Source organism: Hyperoodon ampullatus (genome assembly GCF_949752795.1).
Source record: "Hyperoodon ampullatus genome assembly, chromosome: 15".
Classification (NCBI taxonomy): domain Eukaryota; kingdom Metazoa; phylum Chordata; class Mammalia; order Artiodactyla; family Ziphiidae; genus Hyperoodon; species Hyperoodon ampullatus.
The window spans coordinates 2,092,134-2,107,990 of NC_136928.1; the positions used below are offsets into that span (position 1 = coordinate 2,092,134).

At 36.7% G+C, this 15,857-nt stretch overlaps 1 protein-coding gene across 1 annotated transcript; it reads left to right on the plus strand.

Annotated features, from left to right (window-relative positions):
* Positions 1-753: 753 nt before the first annotated feature.
* On the plus strand, positions 754-7,983 carry MRPL19 (mitochondrial ribosomal protein L19; the record flags this gene model as incomplete). Its single annotated transcript, XM_079721481.1, has 6 exons — positions 754-856; positions 1,049-1,166; positions 3,786-3,908; positions 4,123-4,253; positions 7,453-7,634; positions 7,762-7,983. The coding sequence occupies 6 exons, from the start codon at positions 754-756 to the stop codon at positions 7,981-7,983; spliced, it is 879 nt and encodes a 292-aa protein (XP_079577607.1).
* Positions 7,984-15,857: the final 7,874 nt, after the last annotated feature.

Here is a 15,857-nt window from a genome sequence, read left to right on the forward strand (position 1 = left end):
AAAGATCCCAGGTGTTCCCCTTACTTGCTGTAAGTAATACATCCTTCCTTCTGATATTGGCTTGGTTGTGTCTCTTGTCTTGACACCCAACAAAAGGTGAACCCAGTTTTCAGCGTAATATAATCCTTACCTAGAGTTGCTCAGCCCAAACTCAAGTTTAGCTCCTCAAGGGAGTAATGCTCTCCGTAGTCTCAGGGACTTTGTGCCACCCCTTCTGTCAGGAATCATTTTCTTTTCCTTTTTTTGCATTCAACAAAGAGTGAGGACCAGCTAGATGCTGAGAGAAAATGGTGAGCAAAAGACAAACTCCATGTCCTCAGGAGCTCACAGTATAATGGTGGAGTTAGATGCTAATCCAATAATTACACAAGTAATTAAAAATTAAGTTAAATTAAAAATTAAAATTGCAAATGACATCAGAGCTGCTAATGGAAGAATGAGAGCCTATAATGAGAATTTTGACATACTGAAGTCTTGCCTGAGAAATTGAAGATAGAGTTGATTCAAAGAGGGAGGAAATCTTTCTAGGCTGAGAGAACTCTCCCGTAGAGGGATGTAACTTGGCATATGCGGAGAACTAAAGAAATACAGCGCACTTTCCCTAAGATATCTGGGCCCTTGTGGGGAGTGAGGGTGGGGTGGGAGGAGAAAGACTTGGCTATTTTGTCCCTTAGCAGGCGCCATCTGGCTCAGGTGACCGCGACCTTGTCGCACTGATTACTGGGAGTTGTAGTCTCGACTGAGGGAGCAAGCATGGCGGCCGCTATTGCCAGGGGCTGCCGGGCTGCAATGGCCCTGGGCTGGAGCTTTCGATGCGCCTGGGCTCTGCGCCCTGCGCCGGCCTCTGTCGCCTGCCGTAAGTGCAGCGGGGCTTGCTAGCCGGGGACAGAAGGAGCTTAGGGTCAGGCTAGGGGGAGGCGATTCTGGAAGTCAGGGGCGACATGGGAGGAGGCCTCTCGTGGGACCGCGCATTGGGGGCGATTGCAAGGTTTCGCGGGAGCTCTGGGCTGGCGCGAGCAGTCTTGACCTCTGTGGTGCGCTCCCGCAGAGGCCCTCGCGGGGCCGAGCCGGCGGCAGATCACTGGACCTTCTGAGCCCGGCGCGTTCCAGCCACCGCCGAAACCGATTATCGTGGACAAGCGCCGTCCCCAGCGCCGGGAAAGCAGGTGAGAGCCCCGACCTGGACGCGATTCCTGCCTTTTAGGTCTGTGCGCTCTAGAACCTGTAGTTGCTTCCGAGGTCTGAAACGTGTCTTATCCTGGGGTCTGGAACTCCCAGGTAAGAGCTTGTGTGCAGGATTCATGAATGCGTGAAGCGCACCCAACTCAGGTTTGACTTCCTCGCTTCTCCCAAGCCGGCATTGAAATTTCTCTGCAGTCATATTAGATCAGAATTTCAAGTAGGGATTCCCCAGATTTGAAGCTCTTTGGCCCGTATCGAGAATTTTTCTGTGAAATACATTGTATTTTACCTGTTGACGTTAAGGAACGGATCTTTTCTCCCTAGGTGAAATGGATTGGCCAGAACTCACCCTGTTTTAGTTTCCCAACTAACTGTGTTTTAGTGTCTCTGAAAAAGCGATACGGTGGTAAAAATTTCTACTAATTTGTTTCTGAAATTTGCTCTTCAAAACAGTGTGCTTAAAAGCCTGGTTCACTTAAGCAGGCAGTGGTAACTTTGTAGGTACGTGTAAATTTGGATGATCTAGGATTTGCAGAAACTGTTTCTGTAGAATTGTATAACAACCTTATTAAAAAGCGAATTTTAGGGGGGAAAATTGGTGTGATTTAGGCTTTATGAAAGGGCTCTATATTGTTGATTTGCTTATCTCTGCATATGTATTTGTGTTTAATATTTAAAATATCCTGTGGTTCTAAGTTGAAATAAACTTGAATTTATGGAACCTAGAGATTCAGAAAAGATTTCTCGGTACAACTTTTTTTTTAAGGTGGAAAAGGAATATTTCTGTTAAATGGCAACACAATATAATTCAGTTCAATGGGAGTAACTACTTTGGGAAACAATTTGACAAAATTTAGTAAGTTTGAGGTTGTACCTTCCCACCCAGACAGTATACAACTTAAGGAAAGTAATATGTACAAGGAGACATGTACAAAAATGAACACAAAAGTAATGTTTGTAATAAAAGTGTAGAAGCAGCCTAGATATCCTTCAGTAGGTGAATGAGCAAATACATTCTCATAATGGACTATTATACAGCAGTGAAACATGAATGAACTACAGTTACCATGGATGAACTTCAACTATGATGTGTGAAAAAAAGCAACCTGCAGAGGAATTGACAAGTATGGTAGCATTTTTTGCATTGCCCAGGCATACATACATATGTAAAGCAGAAAAAAAATATACAGGGGAAATTCTCTACTTTCACAGAGCAATCAAACCTAGTTTTCCCAGTAGCCGTTCAAGCTATTATGTGTCTCCTGTTGTGATGGAATAAGATCACATCATCACCTCTGTAATATTTTTACCAAAAATGTTTATTCTTGGTCTAGGCATGTGGAAACAGTAAACAAATTCAAATCCAGGGATGGATCAGCTTTGACTCTTCAAAAAAAGTCAATGTTACAAAAATACAAATATGGGGAAGAGTACTAGTTTAAAAGACTAACAACCAGATATAATATGTGAAGCTTGATTGTAGCTTGGATTGAGCAACAAACAGCTATGAAAGACCTTTTCCAGGACCAATTAGGTACATTTAAATATGAACTGTATTAGATTATACTACTGAATTAATGCTGAAGTTCTTAGGTGTCATAAAGGTATTGTGATAAATGTAAGAGAAAGTCCTTATTCTTAGCAGAAGCCTTCCAAAGTTTGAGGGATGAAATGCCTTGCTGTTTGACATTTTCAAATGGTTCTGGAAAAAAATTATATGTACATATAAAGCAAATACGGCAAAATGTTGGCAGTAGGTGAAATTAGGTGACGTATATATGGGTATTCATTGTATTACTATTTCATCTTTTTGGTAGGTTTGAAACATTTTAAAGTAGGAAATTGAAGAAAAGGAAGAAATTCGTAGGAATAATCATCACACCAAATTTAGTTAATTACCCCACAGTAATTAACTATGGGGGTAGGGAGGGGTGCACAGGGGCTTCAACTACATTGTTAATTTATTCCTTGAGATGGGTGATAGGGACACATATTTTCATTGTAATGTCATTTATACTTTTCTACAGATTAGATATTTCATAATGACTTTAAAATCAGTTTGCTAATAGGGAGATTATTTTTAAAGTTAGTTTACAATTAATGATTTATATGTTTATATCTTTTCCAACATAATTTACTATAACATGTACAACTCAGTGTGAGGCCTGTGGGTCACAAGCTTTGGAATCTGACAGACATGATAAGTTTATAGCTAGTGTAGTAATAAGTCTGTTAATCTTGGCTTGATAAGTTTATAGCTAATGTAGTAGTAGGTCTGTTTACCGTCTCCAAGCTTCATTTTCTTCATCTGTGAAAAGGAGATGATGACACCAAACTCACCTTGTTGTTGTAGGGATTAAGTTATGCTATAGGTGTTTAATAAAGCTTTTAACACAATGCCGGGTGAGTACTCAGAAATTGTTAGCTATTTTCATGAGAATTGACAACAATTTTAGAAATAAGATGGACTTCTCTTATTTAGAGAAGGAAGAATAAAACATGTCAGCATCCTAATCTTTCACTTTTTTTGGTAAAGCAATGGTTTCTCTTTTAGTGATCTTTTAAGTTTGCTTTTAATTTATTTTACTCTATATTTTTCACAGGTTCTTGAGTCCTGAATTCATTCCTCCAAGGGGAAGAACAAATCCTCTGAAATTTCAAATAGAAAGAAAAGATATGTTAGAAAGGAGAAAAATACTCCACATTCCAGAGTTCTATGTTGGTCAGTAAGAGCTGGATGCTTTTATTATTAGTGGTTGGAGGGTTAGTTTTCTTGACAAAGAGAAAATTGTTTTTCACCTGTCTGTGTTTTGCCCATATGAGGTACTTATTCCTAATATTATATTAAAATATTTAGGAAGTTTGAAGTTACCTGGAAATGCTGTTGTTTGATTCTGTGTCTCATGTAAAAGTTCACTTTCCTTTTGAATTTGGAGGAAGCATTCTTCGTGTTACTACTGCTGACCCATATGCCAATGGAAAAACCAGCCAGTTTCTGGGAATTTGCATCCAGAGATCAGGAACAGGACTTGGAGCTACTTTTATCCTTAGGAATACTATTGAAGGACAAGGTAGGTTTCATTTCATTATTTTGATTTTCTGGAAAATGTTATCTCAGGAGTCTTTTTTATTTTCTGCATCCTGGGTGAAGACATCTGGAACTTGAAAGTGAAAGGGAGCTTGGAGGGATGACATGGAGCCTGTGGCCTAAGAATGGTATGAGAATTGAGGTTGCTGAGTAAATACAGTTGGTGCTTTGCTTTCTCCTGAAGGCTTCTTTTGTTACAGGGACAAAAACCATTAGAAGTAGACTTTCCAAATCATGGCAACATCAAAGGAGGAGACAAGTGACTATAAAGCAGTACGGGGGCATTCATTTTAGGAGCAAATAACCCTTGAAAACATTAAGATAAGCATAATGATGTCCTTGCAAGTTAACTTTCTCCTAAAATGAATGGTCCCCATTTTGCTTTATATTACAACAGTCACCACAATTATTAGTTTTATAAGAATTGGAGGGATTTTTTAAAACACAAAATTACATTTGCTATGCTAATAAGATAGGGGAACAAGTGGTAAAATTCTAGAAAAATTATGAATCAAAATGGCAGGAACATGGTTGGACTTGGAGGGTATTATGCTAAGTGAAATAAGTCAGATGGAGAAAGACCAGTACTGTATGTTATCACTTCTATGTGGAACCTAAGAATACAACAAACTAGTGAATATAACAAAAAAGAAGCAGACTCACAGATATAGAGAACAAACCAGTGGTTGCCAGTGGGGAGAGGGAAGAGGAGAGGGGTGATATAGGGGTAGGGGATTAAGAGGTACAAACTGTTATGTATAAGATAAGCTACAAGGATATATTGTACAACATGGGGAATATAGCCAATATTTTATAGTAACTTTAAGTGGAGTATAACTTTTTTTTTAATATATATATATTTTTATTAGTTTCTGCTTTATAACAAAGTGAATCAGTTATACATATACATCTGTTCCCATATCCCTTTGGAGTATAACTTTTAAAAATTGTGAATCATTATATTATATACTTGTAACATATAATATTGTATAGCAACTATACTTCAATAAAATAAATAAAATAAACATGAATAAAACTAAAAAAAAATTTTTTTAAGAAATAAAGACAAAAAAATTGGCAGGATCAGTACATTTTTCATACTTAAAGTTGTGTGCTTCATGGTCCCCAACAGTGAAGTAGTATATTGAAAGAAATTGAACATGTGAGAATCGTTGCTGTCTTCCTTATCCTATAATGACCTGTGGTGCTGTGGATGTAGGAACTCAGCAGAACTTGATAACAGAAACTTGGGCCAACAATCAGGTTGTGTACTTGGAGAAATCTTGTAACAGAAAGGCAGGAGCAAAGGTGTGATAGACCTGAGATGATTTTTTTTCTTTAAAATTGAGATAATAGTTTCTACCTCCCAGAGTTGTGGTCAGTTTATTGTGATGTTCTCTATGAAGTACTGGACACAGAATACACAAAAGTATTAGTTCTCTCTTGCTATTTTCTACCATTAACATTTTGACTGTTTGTGACCTGCCTGTGCCTTCCCCATTGATACTTCCTACTTTGATGATTCTTTCTAGTCCATTAGCTTTAAATACCATCCATGTGGTATTAACTTCCCAGATTTATGTGTCAAGGACTGACCTTTTCCTTGTTCCAAATTTGCACCTACAACTACCTATTTGACATCTCCATTTGGGCATCTTATAAGCATAAAACAAGTTCAAAACAGAACTCTTTGTTTCCTTCACAATGTGTTCTTTTAACAGTTTTTTTCTATTTCCATAAGTTGTACCACTCCACACCCATTTATTTAAACCCAAAACTTAGGAGCTATTTTTAGTTATTCTCTTTCACACATCCAGTCAATCAGCAAGTTTTCATGGCTCAATTTCCAAAAATTTTATCCCAATTTTGCCTGTTTCTCCATCTCCATTGCTACCACTCTTGTCCATGCCACCATCTTCTCCTGCCTGCAACTGTGCAGTATCTCTGGCTTACTTTCCTGGCCCACCAAGTTACTATGCTCCAGCCAAATGGACCTTTTTCTAGTTTTTCCAACATGGCAGGTTTGTTAAGACCCCAGAGCCTGTGCATTTGCTGTTCTTTCTGCCTGGAGCATTCTTGGCTCTTTATAGTATCAGCTTAGATGTTGTCTTTTCAGAGAGGCTTTCCCTGACTATACTATTTATAAAGTTGCCCCTGAGAATTCCCTGGCGATCCACTGGTTAGGACCCAGTGCTCTCACTGCCAGGGGCCCAAGTTCGATTCCTGGTCAGGGAACTAATCCCAAAGCCATGCGGTGTGGCATGCATGCATGCATGCATACATACATACATAAATTTGTCCCCTCCCCAGTCACAATGTCATCACCCTGTATTGTCTTCACTATATGAAGGTACCTTGTTGGTTTATTTATCATTTGTCATCCACTAGAATGTAGGCTTTATGAGAAGAGAAGGATTTTACCTATTTTGATTTTGCTATAGGCACAGCTCCTAAATCAGTGTCTATAACAGAATAGATGTACAGTGGACACTGGCTTAAATCCTGATATTAAACACTTGATGTTAACGTTGATCATATGTTTTACTATTTATATTTCTCTTGGGATTATTCCAGGAAACCTCAGAATATACTCTTCCCTTTAAATGTTTGATGATACAGATGATATATATTAACCTTTTATGTCAGCATCTTGGAAACACTCGAAGTTGTTTCTCCTGTGGAGGGCTCCAGAGTGTTAACAAACCTAGGCCATCTTAAGAGGACTTCTAAATCAAAGTTAGAACTTAAAAATGTACTTACTCTTTTTGCATCATTAATTCTGTTGCTCAAAATGTAGAAGATAGAGTCAAAATGTAGAAGACAGAGTTTTATTTAAGTAATTGGGAAATAAACAAGAACATAACAAAGTGAAGAATTTATTCAAACTTCCAACTAATTTAATACTATCAAAATTGAAGAAATAAATGGCTCAGTATATTTATAGAAGACAGTTTTCTTTAGACTTTATCATTCTAATTCAGGTTTTCTCATTTTTTAATCTACATGGATTTGTTCATTTCTGTTTCTTTCAATAATCTTCATTTTAAAGATTACAAATTTATATCACATTTCCTACATGCAAAACCCTGAGCTAATTCCTTCATGAAATAGCTTTTTTATAGTATGAGGTGTATGCAGGAATCTGAATTTAGATTATAAGAATATGTTTTCTTCTCTTTTAGGTGTTGAGATTTGCTTTGAACTTTATAATCCTCGAATCCAGGAGATCCAAGTAGTCAAATTACAGAAGCGGCTGGATGATAGCTTGCTATACTTGCGAGATGCCCTTCCTGAATACAGCACTTTTGATATGAATATGAAGCCAATAGCACAAGAACCTAGCCAAGAAGTTCCTGTGAATCAGGTATAAGTTGTACATTTGGAACTGGAAGTTCAAGTATAAACTAAGAATCATCTTAAAGAAAACTTTTAGAAGAATTTTTGCTTGCAACTATCAGCCTAATTTGTTCCTTTCCTTATATCTTCCTTAGCTGAAAGTAAAAATGAAGCCCAAGCCGTGGTCCAAACGCTGGGAACGTCCAAAATTTAATATTAAGGGGATCAGATTTGACCTTTGTTTAACTGAAGAGCAAATGAAAGAAGCCCAGAAGTGGAGTCAGCCATGGCTTGAGTTTGATATGATGAGGGAATATGACACTTCAAAAATTGAAGCTGCAATATGGGATGAAATTGAAGCATCAAAAAATTCCTGATCTGAGAATGAGTTTGGTTACTTGCAGAGGATATACTGACTCTCAGAGGATTTATTTAGAAACCAGTTTAGTCTCATATATAAGGACATAGTCATTAAATCAACCAAACATTCATTATTTTATGAATATTATTTTAAAAATTAGCACACCAGTTTATTACTTTAAAAAGAAATATGTACATGCCAAGTGGTCTGATGTCCATTCTCTTAATGGAGGTAAAGCTACAATAGAGTCAAACTGTTACCAGAATGGTCTTCATTGAGCTTGGAATCTGAGCAAGGAAGTGGATAGGATGATTTTTTAAATTTGTGAAAAATTATAAATTCAAAAAGTGTATGATTTAAAGAGTAATAATAAAGTGAGCATTCATATACCCACCATCAGGTTAAGTAAAACATTTGTAATATCGAAGGTCAAGAAATAGAGCATTTACTAGAATCTAAGGAGACTCTTGTGTGTTGTAATTGCATCCCTCCCCTCTTCCAGATGTAGGCACTATCCTGACTTTGTGTTAATCATTCCTTTGCATTTCTTTATTTTATTACATACACATATACTCTTAAACAATATATTTACTTTTGAAAAATCTGTTGGCAGGTATAAAAGGACAACATTGTCATTATTACATGAAAGCTTCAGGGAGAGCATAACGAAGTCTTTGGGTCATAGTCTGGCTTCAGCTTCCATGAGAGTTTACAAAAGTCACTTTTGAGGAAGTTCATGGCTAAGGTCATGAGTGAGTCCTGCTAAATAGAAGGCTCACCAGAGGGTATCTGGAAGGGCCTATAGTGTGGACTGCCTAATTGATGGTCTGACAAAAATGTGGTCAGAGGGAGTAGACTTCTTTGTGTTTACTTGTTCTCAGTCCATGAGGAAATTCTAGCTCAAAGGAGTGGGTCAAGACGGTTCTTCCATAGGGTGATGTGAGTGTCTTTGCTGATCCTTGTAGCTGAGATGGAATGGAAAGCTGGCATGTAATCATACATGGTAAAGATCAACCTACAGATAATTAGGACCAGTTTCACCTGGGCATGCTGTCCCTCAAGTTTAAAAGAGTACAGTACTAGCACTGATCTTGGGGAGGGTAACCATTAACCTGTCTCTTGAATCATTCTGCTTAAATCTATGTTTTTGTGCCTAAGCTTTTGGGATTTGCATTTACTCTTCTCCTGTGCTGATCTGTTTTCTGGATTTTTTGTTTTCCATTTTGGTGAAGCACACCCTTTGTTAGCTTCTAGAGAAAGTATCAATATATAGGTAAATTTTTTGACCTTGCATATCTATCATAGTTGATATTTTATAAAATTCTGGGTGGGAGATAATTTTCCCTCAGAATTTTGAAGGTATTGCTTCATTGTCTTATTTCCAGTTGTGTTGAGAAATCCAAAACCATTTTGATTCTGCTCTTTGAATGTGACTTGAAAGCTTTGTAGAATACCTTGGTTCTCAGGGTAGTGCAATTTTGCAGCGATGTGCCTTGGTGTGGGTCTATTTTTATTCATTATCTTAGGTGTTTGATGAACCCTTTCCATGTGGTAGCTCATATGTTTCAGTTCTGGGAAACTTTCAGTGTTCATTGATTTCCTCTCCTCTGCTTCTCTTCTTTCTGGAACTGATATTTTGATGTTGGATTGGATCTCTGTTTTCCTACCCTCTCTTCATCTCTTCTTTAGCTCTTTGATTCAGTCTTCCAACTCTTTGCTATATTTTTAGATCTCAAGATCCCTTTATGATTTCTGAAAGTTCCTTATATAGTACTCGGTTCTTATTTTATATTCTTGTCTATGGATTTGTTCTGTTACCATTGAGGATGTTCGTGATAGTGTTTGTGTTTGTTTTTAATATTTATTTATCTTTATTTCTTTTTGGCTGTGTTGGGTCTTAGTTATAGCACACAGGATCTTGAGACATGTGGGTCTTTCGTTGGCAGTGTGTGAGCTTCTCTCTAGTTGTGGCACAGGGTCCAGGGCCTGTGGACTCCATAGTTGTGGTGCATGGGCTCTGTAGTTTGTGGCACGCAGACTTTCTCATTAAGGCACATGAGCTCAGTAGTTGTGGAGCACGGGCTTAGTTGCCCCGCGGCATGTGGGATCTTAGTTCCCTGAGCAGGGATTGAACCCACGTCCCCTGCATTGGAAGGTGGATTCTTTACCACTGGACCACCAGGGAAGTCCCTGTGTTCTTCCTTTTGAAATTGTTTTTCTGTAGAATCTGTTAACTCCAAATTTCTTCTCATGTATTTATTTCTTTTTCTATGTTTTAGGCTTTTCTAGGACATCTGGCAATCCTTGGCTGTCTACTTATGGTAGACATATAGTGGACTATAAAGCTGATTAGAAGCCTTGGACTTGTGGAAGGGGTCTGCTTTAGGGTTATCTGGGTGGGCCTTTTTTGGTAGTCCCCTCCTCCACATGAATATCTTGCTTTGGTCAGATTCTACAGAGTAGAGGTTTCCAATCTCCTTCCTGGAGGCTAAGGGTTTGTCTGCTAGTGTTCCAGTTGCCATATTGGAGAAAAACAGGATTTCTGGCACTCTACATTTTTATGGCCATCCTGTCCATCCCCTCCCACACATACACTTTTGGCTTAGTACCCAGTGCCTGCAGTCCAGAAAACTGCTTTAACTGCTCTAGAGAATAAACCTCTGGACTTTAGCTGGTGTGGGGGAGGGCTAGACAAGCAGTGGTGGGGAGTTGGGAAAGGGATATCAGGAATATAACCTCCAAATAGTTTTCATCAGGTTCTCATTTTAGCCACTGTCCAGTACCCCCTGAGGTACTGCATCTGCCGACTGGCAATTGTGAGAAGTGAACTGTGTTGATTCTCATCTTTCTCCACTGCTGGCTTGATTTGCCTTTCTTGAGTCTGCCAGTCCATCCATATGCTTTTTCAGCTTTCAAAATTTTGTTCTGCTTGTTTCTTGTTCTGTTCTTTTGTGGTTTTATATCTCATCTATATGTTTCTCAACATTTTGTACTACTTGCATCTTGTCCTGTTTTCTCCTTCCTTGAGGGTTTGTCTTTTTCCCTGTGGTATATTCTAGTGGTTATTTGAATAATTCATCTGACAAATTAACCTATTTAGCCACTTTCCCCAGTAATAGATTTCTTTTGAGAGAAATATTCAGATATTAATGCTTGGGGTTCTTAACATTCAGTGCTACCTTGATCTTTCACTAAAAGTTACACAGCGATCTAACTATTTTCAAAAAGCAATGAATATACCATCATACACTTATTTAGATTACTTGCTGAGATAGCCTCTCAAAGTAAAATTTTAACAGCCTATATCCTATATTTTTCTTCTGTTTAACTTGTCAGAAGAGAACCATTAAAGCTTGTTCATTTTTTACCTTGATAAACACTCTGCAGTCTTCTTGGTAGAAGGGCAGATGAATGGTACATTTTGAGATCTAAAGCTGTGCAAATGTATGATTGTCTCATAAGTACATGTGCTCATAACAACAAAGCAAGTCATGTTTTTACTCTAAGATTCTCTTTAAAATTCTTGTGAATTTTCCCTCAGAAAAAACAAATCTTAATACATTAAATGTTTTATTGTGGTAATACATATGTATACTTTACCATAATAAAGTTGTTATTAAAAATGTTTAAATAATATATATAACATATAATTTATCATTTTAACCATTTTTAAATGTACAGCTTCAGTGGCATTAATTACATTCATGTTGCGCAGCCATCACCATTATCTTCAAAACTTTTTTATCACTCCAGAGAGGAACTCTAACCAGTACATAATAACTCCCTATTCGTCTCTCCCCATCAGCTCCTGGTAAGCTCGTATCTACTCACTTTCTATATGAATTTACCTATTCTGCTTCTTATAAGTGGAATCATACAATATTTGTTCTTTTGTGCCTGGCTTATTTTGTTTAATATGTTTTCAGGATTCATCCATGTTATAGCGTGTATCAGAATTTCATTCATTTTTATGACTACATATTCTATTGTATATGTATGCCATATTTTTTTATCCATTCATCTGTTGATGAACACTTGGGCTATTTCCACCTTTTGGTTATTATGAATATGCTGCAATAAACACTGATATACAAGTTTCTTTTTGAGTTGTTTTAATATTTTGAAAATATATACTCCAGATATGTACATACCTTGGAGTAGAATTGCTGGATCATATATTTTGAAATTTTCCTTATCCTTTCTTCTTTGACCTATTGGTTTTTAAAGAGTGTGTTGTTTAATTGCCATATTTAATATGCCATAAGTGAATTTTCCACTTTTCCTTTTGTTATTGATTTCTAGCTTCATTCCACTGTGGTCAGAGAAGATACTTAGAATGATTTCAGTCTTTTAAAATGTACTGAAAATTGTTTTGTGGCCTAACACATGGTCTATCCTGGAGAATGTGCCTTGCGCCCTTGAGAAACGTATATTTTATTGTTGTTGGGTGGAGTGTTTTATATATGTCCATTAGGTCTAGTTTGTTTATAGTGTTATTCAAGTCTTCTGTTTCCTCACTGATCTTCTGTCTAAAGGTTTTATCTATTTTTTGACAGTGAAATATTGAAGTTTCTAACAATTCTTATAGATCTATCCAGTTTTCTCTTTAATTCTGTCAATGTTTGCTTCATATATTTTGGGGGCTTTGTTGGTACATACATTATATCTTCTTGATGAAGTGACTTTTTTTTATCAATATGTAATATACATTTTTGTTTCTTAAAACAATTTTTGGCTTACAGTCTATTTTATCTAATACTAGTCTAATACCCACTCCAGTTCTCTTTTGGTTACTATTTGCACAGAATGTCTTTTTCTATCCTTTCACTTTCAACATATCTGTGTCTTTGGAGCTAAAGTGAGTCTTTATTATAGACAGCATATAGCTGGATCATTTATTTTTATTTCTCTTTTATCCATTTTGCCAATCTTTGCCTTCTGTTTGGAGAGTTTAATCCATTTACGTTTAAAGTAATTAGTATGGGACTTCCCTGGAAGTCCAGTGGTTAATAATTCACCTTCCAATGCAGAGGGTGCGGGTTCAATTCCTGGCTGGGGAGCTAGGATCCAACATGCCTTGTGGCCAAAAAACCAAAACATAAAACAGAAGCAATATTGTAACCAATTCAATAAAGACTTAAAAAACAACTGTCCACATCAAAGAAAATCTTAAAAAAAAATTAGTACAAGGAAGAACTTCTGCCATTTTATTTGTTGTCTTTATGTCTTATACTTTTTTTGTTTCTCATTTTCTCCATTACCGTTTCCTTCTGTGTTGATTTTTTGTGGTGAACGATTATGATTCCCTTCTCATTTCCTTTTATGCATAACTGTTAAATGTTCTCTTTGGTGGTTACTGTGGGGATTATAGTCAACATTATACAGTCTAATTTGAATTGATACTAATTTGAATTCAATAGCATACAAAATTGCTACTCCTATAAAGTTTTGTTCTCCCTTTATTGATGTCACAAATTATATCTTCATATATTGTGTGCCTGACAATATAGATTTATAATTATTTTGTATGCATTATACATTTATAATTGTTTTGTATGCATTTGTCTTTTAAACCTTGTAGGAGATAAAAAGTAGTTACAAGACAAAGTTACAACAATAATAGCTATATTTTCCCATGTATTTACCTTTACTGGAGGTCTTTATTTAATCACAAAATAGATGTAGATTCAAGTTACTTCCTAGAGTCCTTTCACTTCTGCCTGAAGGACTCCCTTTAGCATTTCTTGTAGGACAGTCTAATAGCTATGAACTGCCTCAGGTTTCGTTTATCTGGGAATGTCTTTATTTCTCCCTAATTTTTGAAGGCCAGTTTTGCTAATAGGGAATTCTTGGTTGACACTACTTTTCTTTCAGCAAGTTAAATATCTCATCCCACTGCTTTCTGGCCTCCATGGTTTCTGATGAGAATTGTCTGTTAAATTTTTTGAGAATCTTGATCATGAGGGGTTTCTCCTCCTTTGCTGCTTTCAGGATTCTCTCTGACCTTGTCTTTTGCCAGTTTGATTATAATATGTTTTGGTGTGCACCTCTGAGTTTATCCTGCTTGGACATTGAGATTCTTGGATTTGCAGATTCATGTCTTTCATCAAATTTTGGATGTGTTTGGCCATTCTTTCTTCAAATATTCTTTCTGCTCCTTTCTTTCTTCTTCTGGGACATTCATAATGCATGTTGGTCTTTTGGATGGTGTCCGATCAGTTTTGTAGACAGTGTTCACTTTTCTTCATTCTTTTTTTCTTTTTGCTCCACAGGCATGATCATTGTAATTGCCTTGGTTTTAAGTTTGCTGATTCTTTTTTCTGCCTGCTTATACAGGTTGTTGAACTCCTCTAGTGCTTTCTTTTAATGTCAGTTATTGTACTTTTCATCCTCAGAATTTGTTTCCCTTTTATAATTTCTATGTCTTTATTGATATGCTCATTTTGTTCATATATCCCTTTTCAAAGTTCCTTTTTTTATTTGTCCATGTTTTCCTTTAGTTCTTTGAGCATGTTCAAGACAGTTATTCAAAGTCTTTGTTTGTTAATTCTGATGTCTCTACTTCTGCAATTGTTTCTATTTAATTCGTTCCTTTGGATGGCCATGCATTCCTGTGTCTTTGAATGTATTGTGATTATTTTTGTTGAAAATTGGACATTTAAATATTCTAATGTGATTCTGGAAATAAGATTTTCCCTCCTTCCCTAGGGTTTTCTTCATTTTGATTATTGGACTGTAGTAGTCCATTTGGTTAATGATGTTTTCAAATTATTTTTGCAAAGAACATATTGTGTGATCACTGAAATCTGTTTCTTACCTTGACTTTAGATAGTGTTTTGATAGATAGGTTTCCTTAAAATTCAGGGGCTAAAACAAACACCTCTCCCAGTTTTTGCAGGTTGTCACTTTTCTAGGGTACTCCCTCAACACTAAACCAGGCTTGCACTAAGCCTAACAGTTAGCCTGAATTGAAGGCTTAGGGTCTTTTGGGTCTTTTTAAAGTATGCTTCTTGCCCTGTACAGTTGTGGCTTTCTGAATTTCCCTATATATGCTTTTGAATATCCTAACTGCCCAAAGTAACTCCCCACCCCCAGCTTTTTCTCCCAGTCCTTAGATGGTCTATCGTGTATCTCAACTGTAATCTTTTGACCCAGGCATTTGTGGATTGTTGGTTTGCCTTACATTCTGGCCTGAGTTTTGAGATAGGCAAAACAGAAATGAGTGCTTTGCTTCAGTCCTTAAGGAACCCCCAGAGAGGCTAGAATACAGACATATACACTAATTTGTGAATAAGGTCTGCTCTGCACCATCCAGAGACGGGGACTGAGGTTCAACACTGAGAATGAAGCTGTCATTTTCAAGACAGCTGCCACATCAAGGAGGGGTGGGGGAAGGGCAAGTAAAAATGTCACAAAGTTTTCCTAACTTTTTGTTAAAATTTTTTTCTAGTTTTATTGAGATATAATTGAGCACTGTGTAAGTTTAAGGTATATAGCTTACTGGTTTTACTTTCATATATTATGAAATGATTATCACAATAAATTTAGTTAATATCAATCATCTCATATTTATACAAAAAGAAAAAAAATTTTTTCCTTGTGATGAGAACTTAGAATCTACTCTCTTAACAACTTTATAGCTTACTATACAGCAGTGTTAACTATAGTCACCAAGTTGTATATTTCATCCCCAGTACTTATTTATCTTATAACTGGAAGGTTGTACGTTTTGGTCACCTTCATCCAGTTCCTCCACCTCCTGCCCCCTGTCTGTAGCAACCAGGAATCTGATCTCTTTTTGGGTGTTTGTTTCAGTTTTACATATAAGTGAGATCATACAGTATTTGTCTTTCTCTTATTTCACTTAGCATAATGCTCTTCAAATCCATT